Raw genomic sequence first — 12,448 nt, forward strand, 5'->3', positions numbered from 1 at the left:
CCCCAAAATGACAATTTTGTCTATATATTTCAGGAGATTTGTATGAGTTTTCTAAAGATTTTAATACTTTCCGGAGATTTCCAGGACTTTTTCGTATATTTTGCAATTTCAGTAGATTTCCAGGAGTTCCTGGTAAATTGACAGAAGGCCGCGAGGAATCTATTTAATAATTTATGCACCTAGATTTAGCGCGGGTACTATGAAAGTGCGGGGCCCACTGCGGTCGCATAGGTTGTAGTGACCTAAGGAAGGCCCTGTAAAATAGCGGCGTATGCTACGTCACCGGTTGACTAGTGTAATTATATTTGTAATAAATCTAGACTAATAATAATACATATCTGCGATTACAAATATTTTTATCAATTGCGTTTGCTTAGTGCAATTTCATGCTTTTAGCTTTCTCAATATGCTCTGATCCTATCATTTGTCCGGACCATTTGGAAAGGGGTTGTGGAAGAAAGCAGGGGATATCTGGGTGATCACTCTTTAAATGCAGTTATTAAAAAAAGGTGAATGACCTGAATTGAAACCAAACTACTATGCCAGGGAAGGGCTTATATAAAAGGGGACTAATTCAACTTATACCACTTTATCAGTCTAAGTACAATTTCTTTCCCTTGTTTGAGATATCAAACAAAATAATTAATTAACAATAGTTAATTAACAATTGGAACCTGATGCCTCTCTAATACTATCTCCAGGTAAAATGGTCTGATGACTGTGTGTTGTGATCTCACTACTGCTGGGTTCGTGTGTCTGAGCTTCAACTGCTACACATTTAGTACGCGAGAAACACATCCATTATACACAAACTCGAGTTCGATTTAAAAAGGGAAATGTTTGGAGAACGATGATGGGGGGGGGGGGGGTGAACACCCTGAGCTAAATGCACTGGGGGACACCGACGCCACTGGAACGGTTACAGTTATATGTTTAGTGATGCCAATCGTACATAATTTGACTGTTATTGATCCCATTCATTCAAGTATCCAGTCATTTGGAGCCTAATAGAGAGACCTAGCAATATACTTAGTCATCAATATACTTAGTCATCAATATACTTACTCATCAATATACTTAGTCATCAATATACTTACTCATCAATATACTTACTCATCAATATACTTAGTCATCAATATACTTACTCATCAATATACTTAGTCATCAATATACTTAGTCATCAATATACTTAGTCATCAATTTTCAAAAATATATAGAAGAAAACAACAAATAGTGGTGAAAATAAATAAAAAAGTAAACGAAAGGGCTAGTTAGACATAAAGATTACTAACTATTTTATTCAGATAATATTATGAAATATATATTTAAAAGTAACAGTATTTGTGCATTTGTTAAACATTCGGTCTCTATTTCTCTGATAAAATTCTCAGTGTCCATTGTAATGAGATCCTCCATGTTTGCCTTCTTATGCGGGAACTTGTTAAGGAGGAGGTCATAGCAAGTGGTTGAACGCTCGGTCGGCTTAATACTCCGTTTGTTGGAGAATGATTTCTAAAGAAACAGCATACCGCTCACTGCGTAGCAAAGCATGGACAAATCTAAGTATACGTAAGCCTAAGCTAAACATTACCAGTGGAAAAGCTACATTTCATTGAAAACGTGTGCATTTTTTTGTAAAAGAAAATTATCCTTAACACAAAAAATATATTTTTTATACTGTTGGCTTTTTATTCCTAACAGAAACGAAATTAAGCAGCAAAAGCACACATCTCTGTGTGAATGTAATAAAATATTACAAGCCATCATTAGGTATTGTGAAGAGCAAACGAAAAGCAGCTGTTGGTGTCAATCATGTGGTAACTATTAAGAACTAGCATTAACCAAAAATGTTACGTCCGTTGTTCTTTCACACACTTAACATTGTTTATTGCAAAGGAAATCTACTCGCTTTCTTTGTGCCCTTCCACGGCCATATTCATTGTGTGTGTGCGCGCGTGAGTAATTAATCTTTATTACATTATGACCCTTCATTCTTTCAGAAGACGTTCATTGTAACCTAAAATAGGTTATTCCTGGAGTGAGTGGAATAAACTGTAAACACCCCGTCCTTGCCAGCAAGGGGGTCTGTGGGAGCTCTGTGAGCTCCACCAGCGCAGCCCCGCCGCCATGAACTATTTCCGTTATTTAAAACAAAAAAAAAATTAATGTTCTGAGGTATCTACAGAGCGTTATCCTGCTATAAAAATAATTAGTTCAAAAACCTAATCTGCTATTTTTACTTACTTAGGACTTAGATCTTTCCCGCGTCGTTCGACGCATTGGACGTCAAGCTGTCTCCACTATAATCTGTCTCTGGCAATGTGTGAAACCTCTTCACACCTGGTGTCCACTGCTCTGAGGTTCTCCATGAAAGTGTGGCGCCAAATTATACTATGATTTCCGTTTCCGCTTTCCTCGAAATAGTCTCTATATCATCGCAACTCTTGGTATGCATAATTTATTTTGTCAGAGAACATGTCCCACAAACCTCAAGCAACGCTCTATCACAGCCTCACTAAGTGGTCGACTCTCAGTTCGGCATAGTATTTCCTTTATTGAGACCCGATCTCTATAACTGACTCCTGAAATCCATCTTAGTCATATTTGTTTATCGACATTTAGTCTTTTTCAATTTCAGCAGATGACATCCATGCTATTCACTGCACTTTATTAATGGAGCCCAGCGACTGGTAGAAATGTGTAACCTATCTTGGCTACGCTCTTGGAATTTGGTGATTGTAGTTTGCTTTAGATTTTATATCAAATGGGGAAGTTTTATAGTCAAAACCATCTGTGGTTTTTTTTTAAATAAACAAACTCAAACCCTCGTAGCTACGCTCGTAGAATTAGGTGGCTGTAGTTTGCTTTAGAATAATATTGAATAGGGGGTTTAACCTCAGAACTATCTGTAGGGGGATTTTAAACTCAAAACGATCTGAAGGAGTTTTAAACTGAAAGCCCACTGGAGGAGGGATTTAAACTCAACCCCCCCCCTACGCTAAATGAATTCTGAGTGAGTAATTTGCTTATTTTTTATATTGAAGAGTTGGTTTTTAGGTTCCGCTGGAGTGGGGGTTTAAAACTTTGGAGGGGGTTTGAAATACAAAACCCCTCTTGGCTACGCTCATAGAATCTGGTGACTGATGTATGCTTTAGTCTTATACTGAAGAGGGGGTTTCATTGTAAGAAAAGTTTTGGAGGGGGTTTTTAAATCAAAATCCCCCTTGGCTATGCTCTTGAAATTTGGAGATTTTCGTTTGCCTTATTTTTTTTTGTTTTATATAAGAGGGGGGTTTAATCACAAACCCCCTCGAAAGAGATTTTAAACTCAAAACCCCCATTGGCTGTGCTGGGGCAAGTGATGGTTTAAATATTAAAATCTCACCTAAAATTAACAAAATCGAAGCAAAAATCAGTCACAAAATTCCCTCCCCCTTTCCTTTGAACCCCAAGACCCCCCCCCGGCTACGCCCATAATATATATTCATATTAGAGATGAGAATCGAACCCAACTTTTAAAGTTCGGGTTCGGTTCGGTCAGATTTAAGTTCGAGTTCGGATCGGTCCGATGACGAGTATAGTTCGGATTCGGTTCGGTGTTATGAAATTATGTAATAGCAAAATTAAGTTGTAAAACACTTTCATTTGAATTTTTACATAAAACAAATACTTTGCCACATATAATAGGCCTATGGGCAATACTTTTTCCAAAATAATGTTGCCTACATAAATTTTAAGCGTTGTAAAAATTTCTTAATGGAGATAGAATTGAAGATGCGGCAGGTTTTCGCCTAAGTCGGCAAGGGGTTCAACTCCGGGCGGGACTTGCGTTAAGCGTATTCTAACCTTTTTCTCTTAGTAAGAAGTGAGAATTTAAAAAAAGGTTAATATTGATGTGTTTTCTTTCAGAATGCACTATTCATCCTAATTTTAAAAAAGTCGGGGCAGAAAGTAGGGCGTATATAGGCTATGTATATATGTATGGGTGTATGTCCCGCATAGAAATCACAACCGCTTGACCAGTCTTGATAAAACTTGGCATAAATGTTCCTTGGGTACTAACTGGAACCTTGACGTAGTCCCAACTCTATGAAAGTATTACTATTTCATGGATCTAGGCCATGTTTACAGATACAAGAAGATCAAAAGGATCTAGATCTAATTTTTAGAACTACACTTCGCAAAGATAGTTTTTTACTTTGACACAAAAAAATACAAAGTATTAGTGTACTGATTTCATTATTTAATAAAATTAACCTTCGAATTAATTTGTGTTTCAAAAGCATTTTTACATAAATTTGTTCCTTATATCTGCGAATTGAGACGTCCTGTACTTTATAATCCCATTCAATTAACAAATCGGGTAAACCCGTTTTTATTGTACTTTATATCAAATTCATCTCGCGCTACTTTCATTTTAATTGCTAAATTTATCTTTGTTCGCTTTTAACAAATCGGGTAAATCCGTTTCCATTGTATTTTATATATGATATGGATGTAAACCCATTTTCACAAAACTATTTTATTTTCGTGACGAAATTGAAAAACTTGAAAGGAACATTAGCTAAGTTTGACATAGATATAGAACCAATCCACTAGATTAGTAATACACTAACTAAGGTCCGCAAGCCGCGGGTAATATTCGGCTAGTATTAAATAACGTTTTTGCAAACTGCACGACACGACACAACCAACTCAAAGAACTTGAACATTTTCTTAGGGATTTCAAGAGAAGGGCTTTGGGGATAGGTTTCAGGTCTACAGGATGGGAAATAGTGGCAACGTCATCATCTTCAGCTTTGTCTGGAGGATATATTTGCGGGCTGGTTTGTAACACTCCATATGCAAAGGCCCCTCATCTTCGGCATCTGGCTCCAGTTGAGTTCCTTGACCGTCATCAGGGCTTCTCCCTCTATTCTCAGCAGCGAACCAATCGTCTGTTGGGTTGAGACCTTGTCGACGACTTTATACTTGCAAGGGTCCATCAACTGCATCATCAGGTTTCGGCGGGTATTTATGATCACCATCAGGGCATATCTCGCTGATCTTGGGCATCTAGACAGACATCTGTAGGTTCCAAACCTCTCCAGTAGCTTTGATCATACACCGCGATCAAAGTTTTCAGCACGGGCTTTCTTTCACTGAGGCGTACATCCGTTGTAATCTGGCACAGGTCTCTTTCTGTAAGTCACCCTTCATCACATTCTGAAAGTCAGCCAACATATGTTCTTGAAAGGTAAACAATAGCTCTTCTACATGGGGTTCTAACTCAAACAGGTAGGTGTCCGGATCTTCAGCTTCTTCAGTTAGGTCTTCTTGTAGACGTGCTTATAAGGTTTCCTTGTTTCCGCTTGCCTTCAGCCCTTGCTCACAAAGCGCCTCAGTTTTTTCAATTCAAGTTCATACAGCAGTTTCAGACGAGCCATAGTAGATCCGATCCCACTTCTGACACCAGCTGTAACGTTTCTCACTATCCGGGCTCTCTGCACACTGCACCACACGACACAAACAACTCAAAGAAGTTGAAAACTTAAAGCTCCAAAGTAACGTAACAGTTTAATGTTAAATACATCACAGCCAATACTGTAAAATTGGCAACAACATAGCACTGAATGTAAAAAAAAAACTTGCCTCTGTTCCGGACCGACTTCACACCGTGCTGGTTTTGACTTTGCCTCGTACTGGTGACATTGCGAGGTAACGTGAAGTGCCTTTACTCTGACACATTCGCTCTTATAGGGTTTCTATAGGCCTTCTTGAACCGGATGGAACTTCACTTGACCATTCTAGTTGATAACATAACAACATTCGACGTGACTTGCGAGCGTACTATTTACAACACAGGTCCATCTCAAACTGGCGTGCACTGTCGCTCCTCACTGTTGACCGCTCCTCTTGCGCTGACCTGGGGCGATTTGCGTCGGCCTAAATAACTAGAATTTTATTTTATAACAAACAGTAGGCAGACGGTAGCAGTGGCGTCACTAGGGTCGGTGTCACCCGGTACGTCAAGCCCAGGATGGCACACCCTCCTCCCAAAGAAAAAAAAATCTTCCCCTAAAAAAACGACTTTTTTTTGTTTCTTTATGTTAAATAATAAAATTCTTAGCAAATTAATTGATTGGTTACACACGAATATGGTTTTCGATTCTATTTTAAAATGCCGTTTTCTTTTTACATTTTATCAAAAGTGAGAAACATTTAGTTGAACATATATTTTTTTAAAGATTATTTTAGAGCTTTTTATGGAAAAGGCTTTTAATTATACTAGTATTTCTCAATACTTTCGAGAACGCTATTCTAGCCTGAACAGGTTTACATCCTGCGAAACATCGTCGAGTAAAGCCTGAAATACCAACAAAGGATGTTGATCTGTTTTGTAGATTAAACAAAAGTTTGATAGCATCCATCGGAATCACTCTGGAAAATAGCAAGAGAATATAATAATAATAATAATAATAATCTTTATTATCCGTAAGGAAATTTGTCTTACAATTTGTGCATTACACAAAACAAAAAACATTATAACTATAAGAAACCAAAGTGTACATTCACACCAGACTCACTCATAATTTACATCTGACAACAATTTGTCCAAAATTCAGCGACACATCTAAAGTACATAAATATGTGTGTGTGTGTGTGTGTGTATGTGTGTGTGTATTAGGGGTGTACCGGCTCCGCCCGAAAATCCGGCCACTTATAACTATCTGGTCATATACGCCTCCTGCCGAATATTGCTACAGAATAGTACATATTGTAGCCACATTTCTATTCATCTATTCATTCACCTAAGAAGTGCTTGTGCACAATCTATAAAAGGGGATTGCGAGTTGTTCGACTCAAGGATGAATGAGACATAGAATAAGACGACCAGAAGATTGTGTAGGGGTGGGGGCAGGCCGTTGTAGTGAAGGGTGAGAAAGTATTTCAGGCAAAATAAACATACACCAAGTATTTTAGTTGTAGCAAAGCACGGGTATCATCTAGTATATTCACTCACTTATCACTCTCCCTCATGTACAAAAAAAAGGTAAAGTTCCCCTTTCAGACCTTGTGATCTTTAGTGCAGATGATGTAAAGGTCATCTATTTCTGTGGCAAACGGTTTACGAGGGTGTCATGTGGCCAACACGACAAACCGCAAATCATGTCAGGTACCCATTAGAGCTGGGTGGACTCAGAGGCGCCCAAAGATCCCGAAATTTAAAATCTTCACCAAGTCTTCACCAAGATTCGAACCCGGGACCCCAGTTCGGAAGCCAAGCGCTTAACCTCTCATCCACCGCGCCTCCTTTTCCCTCTAGTTGAGGATAAAAATTAAGAACATTTAACCTGTTTTTACTTGCCTTAGATCTAGAACAACTAAAATATTGTGCGTAAATGACACCTTGGCGAGAAACTTGCTGAATAAAACGATCGGGATCTCTTTTTTACGTCTTCTGCGCTTGTCTTCTTAAAGGCTTATCTTTAGAGCGCTTACGGGGGCAAATCTTCTACGCCGTCCTCCTTTAAGCTTGCCCAAAAGATATTGCCTTTGGAAAGCAGTCTTCTCCAATGCGGGTTAAGTTGCCGCCTTGCGCTGCTGTTTAATGGTAAATAAAGCCTCTGTACTTTCGACACCGACCCATTATAGATCGAAGGTACCATAAAATGAAGCGTTCAATGAGTTTTAGATATCTTCTAAGGAGCACCCAGTTGAGTGGCAAACGTACCATTCTTTATTGTAAAATGTTGATAAACACATAGACATAAGCCCCTTGCGCTCTATTCGACGCATAGTGTTGCAAGAAATCAAAGGCGACACTTTCACAGCCACTTTGCAGCTGGTGCCCCACGAAATTAAGGACTTCTAAAATGTAGACGGCCTTGTTTTTGTGTTGCTCTTTTCGGCTTTCATGTTAAGGCTGACTTTGGTAAACATTTTTCGTCTTGTCTAATGAAAAGTCTCACAAATATCAATCGACGATCAGTCGCCACTTTCCTTAGACGGCGAGTGCCTGTGCGGGAAAAGCTTTCTCTATTTGTTAACATTATCTCGGTATGTTATTCGTAGGAAAACCAGTGACTTGGCAGAATTTAAGTCATTGGTTAATATGCAGGACTAAATGCATGATGCGTAGGACGTAATCATCTTCTTTTTTTGAAGTAACGTCTGAATTATATAAGATAAGATAAGATCCTTCTCAGCCATCACTGCTCAGCCTCTTTTCAACCTACCACGTCTCGAAGCATAGGTGGCCTTTGGAACAAGGATTGTATTGAGTAGGAGGATTTTAATATCCAGGCTAATTAATTTGTTTGTTCAGATAGGACGTACTTTTTGAAAGACGGCTCTTGCTTTCCAATCCGACATGTAACACCAAGATATACAGCTCCATTGCTTGAGATAACACTGCCTAACTAGGTGAACTTTTCTATTTGTATTGGGTAACCTGAACCTAATGTGCATAACTTTGAGGGCGTCATTATCCGTCATCTCGTGTATACATTTCATTGTATTTCAAAGTAATGCTATATCGTCTGCAAAATCCAACTCAGTTTGGTTTAGGCCATGAGAACATTTATTCTCTTGCTGTTTCCCAGAGTGATTCCGATGGACGCTATCATTTTTTTTTTTAAACTACAAAACTGATCAACATCCTTTGTTAGTATTTCAGGCTTTGCTCGATGATGTTTCGCAGGACGTAAACCTGTTCAGTGCTTGATTTGCCTTTTTGGAAGATGAGAAATATTTGTATAATTTAAAACCTTTTCCGTAAGGAGCTCTTAAATAATCTCTAATAAAATGTTTAACTCAACGTTTCTCAATTCAGGTGACACAGATCCTAGTAACGCCTCAGCATACTGTAGAGTTGGTCAGTCAGTCAAGGAGTATTTTCCCGCTACTAATCCCACCGTAATCAGGGATAAGATAGTGGTATCGCGAAGTTCAGGCGGAATGGTTTGTCCCAGCACAAAGTGATATGATTAACTACACATTTTAGTGTGAAATAATAGTTTCATGTTTGCACCTTAACGCACGATTGATATACCTCTAATGACGTAGTGTTATAAAAAAGGAAGTTCCATCGTTTAACATGTATTGTTTTGATCTTTATTTCCATCTACAATAATAATATTAAAAAATTAGAAGATCTATAACAGTCAGGCAACTGCACCGTCACTGGTAACATTTAGCCGTTGAAAATAAAAAGAAAAGTTAGCTTTTATAAAGCTAAAGATCTAGTCTAGATGTCTATATCGATTAGAGTCTAGATCTAAATATAGATCTCAATCTAGTTCAGATCTATGTAGTCTAGTCTAAATCTAGATCTAGATCTACTCCTATCATTGCAAAATAAATACATTCTTAGATTCTAGATCTAGATTCTCCATTTGATATGATTTCTTGTACTGTGACTTAAAGCACGACTAATTCGCACTGCTATTATGTTGTGCACCATCAAAAAAAATGAAATAGACTGCATTCGAAAACGTAATTGTCGAATTCGAAACGCCAATCATCTTCTAAAATTAACATTGAAAAACCTAATGGATAATCCTTATCAAAGCTGTGATAACCTTTTAGAATCTGTATCATCATTGTGTAAAAAGAAATGCTGCGAAAGCAGTTGTGTCAGATGTTGCGATCCCTGTCTCCCTGTGTGTACCTCAAACTCATGTCGATACTCGTCATGCCCTCCTGCACGTCGCTCCATATCACCTTGTCGATATTCATTTTGTTCTCCTGTGCCCAAATCTCCCTGCTGCTATACCTCTTGTCCAGCGCTTTGCACATGTGTCAGTTGCTGTCCACCCAAAGTATGTTCACCACCAATCAAATGTTATTGTCAGAAATGTGTTGACCCTTGCTGTTACTCGACAGTCCGAAAGCTACCCAACTACTGTTGTAAATCACTCTGTTGTAAACCTCTCAAACCTTTATGCTCACCTTGCTCTCCACCTAAGTGCTTTGTGAGGTCAAGAAGCTGCTCACCTGTGTGTTGCCCCAGAGTGAAAACCTTCTGTTGTTCTCCGTGCAAGAAAGGTATGTTTTACAAATTCATTGTAATTCTTTATGTGCATATTTAAACAATAGATTTAGATCTACCTGTTTTGTTGCAATTGTTGTTATTTTGAATAGTACTATTTATAACAATATATTATTAGATAAATGAACCATAGGTCAATTAATTCTGTAGCATATATTTTTTTTACTATATTCGAAGCGATTAAATGAAGTGCATTGTTACAAATGGAACAGGCCAGACTCTTAGAGCACTAGGAGAATATGTCCTTTCCATTAATAGGAATGTCATCGTGTAAAATAAAAATACTTAAAAAATAAAATAAAAGCTTATATTGAGTGAAATTGCATCAATTATTTTGATTCCATCATGCAATTAACTTTTAATAGATCTAGACTAACAATAATAAATTTGTGCGATTGGAAATACTTTATTAATAGTTTTTGTTTAGCGCAGCTTATAGCGTGCTTAGTGCGCTGTTTCAATCACTTTTCTGGACCAGTGGTAGGCGAGGGTAAAGCCGCTTTCTGGGAGAACGACTCCGTTGCTTAAGTCTAAATTTGAACTCGATGTCTCGAGCCTCCATAATGGATGGCCGACGAATAAGCCACTGTTATACAAGTACTTATAAAAATAGAAGGTACTAGTCGACCGGCGGAGTAGCATACGCCGCTATTTTGCAGGGCCGGCCTTAGGCGCCTGCAACCTATGCGACCGCAGTGGGCCCCGCACTTTCATAGGACCCGCACTTTCATAGGGCCCACTCTAATTCAAGGTGTAGAAATTATTAAATTAAACCATTTTATAACTTAAAAAGAGATTTCCCGCGCCCTCCTGTCGATTTACCAGGAACACTTTTATAGGACCCGTACTTTCATAGGACCCACTCTAATTCAAGGTATAGAAATTATTAAATTAAACCATTTTATAACTTAAAAGAGTTTTCCCGCACCCTCCTGTCGATTTACCAGGAGCACTTTCATAGGCCCGCACTTTCATAGGACCCGCGCTAATTCAAGGTGCATAAATTAATTAATTAAACCATTTTATAACTTAAAACAGATTTCCCGCGCCCTCCTGGTGATTTACCAGGAGCTCCTGGAAATCTCCCGAAATCGCAAAATTTACGAAAAAGTTCTTAAAATATACGGAAATATATATACACGAAAATTGTCATTTTCGGTGTCATTCAATATGGAAACCGCCAATCTTACGCGCGACATTATGCATCAGCCGTAATTGTGTAATCTGGTGAAAGAAGCTTCTCGCGCCTCAAACTAATGAAGAATTACTTGAGGTCAACAATTCTCAAAGATAGATTGAAGCATTTGTTAATTCTTGCTATTGAGCGTGATCTATGTAGGAAACAGAATTATTATGATACACTGTATGACATGCAAGGCTCGTAAAGTATTTCTGTACGTAGTAAAGAATGAATAAAACAAATAGACGAATTTATTTTTCTAATACAAACTCTTAAATTTCACTTATTATCCGCTTCCTTACTCAAACTTGGCCCCGCGAAATCCGTTTCGCATAGGGCCCCACAATGGGTAAGTCCGGCCCTGCTATTTACACATACATATATATATATATATTATATATACATAGTAGATTACTTAGATTAGTTCCTAGTTCAAACCTCCCGCTGGACAAAAGGGCAGAGTTTGATACATTTAAACGACAGTCCATCGCGCAGCCAGTCATCCGTAGTGTGAACACTACTCTTCTTTTCTAGTGGACTATACGCAGAAACAAGTTCTTTGCGTTGGTGGTGTAAGGTGCAGATTGCAGAGAGCCTGGATAGTGAGATTCGTAACAATATATAGATTATAAACTTTTAAAAAGTCAATAGTTTAAAATTTTTAGCGAAAGACCTAAATATCTACACAAAGCTTATTTCCCCTTAGTACATTTTCTATATAAAACAAAATTATTTCATTACATCTACTTGATGCAACTGGTTAATTTTTGTGTGGATTCATTTCTTGTCCTGGACCATGAATAATGGCGCAAAGTTTCAACTTGATCCGAGACTGGGAAGTGGAAGAAATAACATGCACAAGATTCCAAGCCAGACAGACAAACAAATAAAGTGAGTTAACATAAGCTTTGAAAAACTGTAACTTCATCCACACGGGTGGCATACATCTAGCACTCCTGGTAGGTTCAATTCTATTGTCCATCTGATTTAAATTACTGAGTTACCTTTTTTTTAAAAATTAATTTACCAACATTATGCTTAAAGATCTGTGCTTTCCTAAATATATATATTTTTCTTTTAACATTCATCTTTTGTTCGAAATACTGTTGTAGTCACCAGCGACTAGCTAAGTTTCATTACTTATGAAGGCCTAAATTAAAAGAATGAAATCAGGGGCATTCAAGTGTGTTTGCAAAAGAAAAGCTTTAATTATGCTAACAAAATTATTAAATTCT

The 12,448-nt window shown here is 37.9% G+C and overlaps 1 protein-coding gene across 3 annotated transcripts in view; it reads left to right on the plus strand.

The window, feature by feature from the left end:
• Positions 1-3,285, plus strand: part of LOC129927442 (uncharacterized) — a 29,023-nt gene extending 25,738 nt beyond the window's left edge. For 2 of the 3 annotated variants that reach the window (XM_056036747.1, XM_056036746.1), the window contains exons 3-4: positions 1,702-1,817; positions 2,639-3,285. In XM_056036747.1, the coding sequence (XP_055892722.1) occupies positions 1,702-1,817; positions 2,639-2,694 (172 nt within the window). In that variant the 3' untranslated portion in view covers positions 2,695-3,285. Of the gene's footprint in view, positions 1-1,701; positions 1,982-2,638 lie in introns of those variants that run through there. The other variant, XR_008779049.1, reaches the window with a different exon arrangement.
• The last annotated feature ends 9,163 nt before the right edge of the window (positions 3,286-12,448 follow it).

This window comes from Biomphalaria glabrata, chromosome 7 (assembly GCF_947242115.1).
Source record: "Biomphalaria glabrata chromosome 7, xgBioGlab47.1, whole genome shotgun sequence".
NCBI classification, from domain to species: domain Eukaryota; kingdom Metazoa; phylum Mollusca; class Gastropoda; family Planorbidae; genus Biomphalaria; species Biomphalaria glabrata.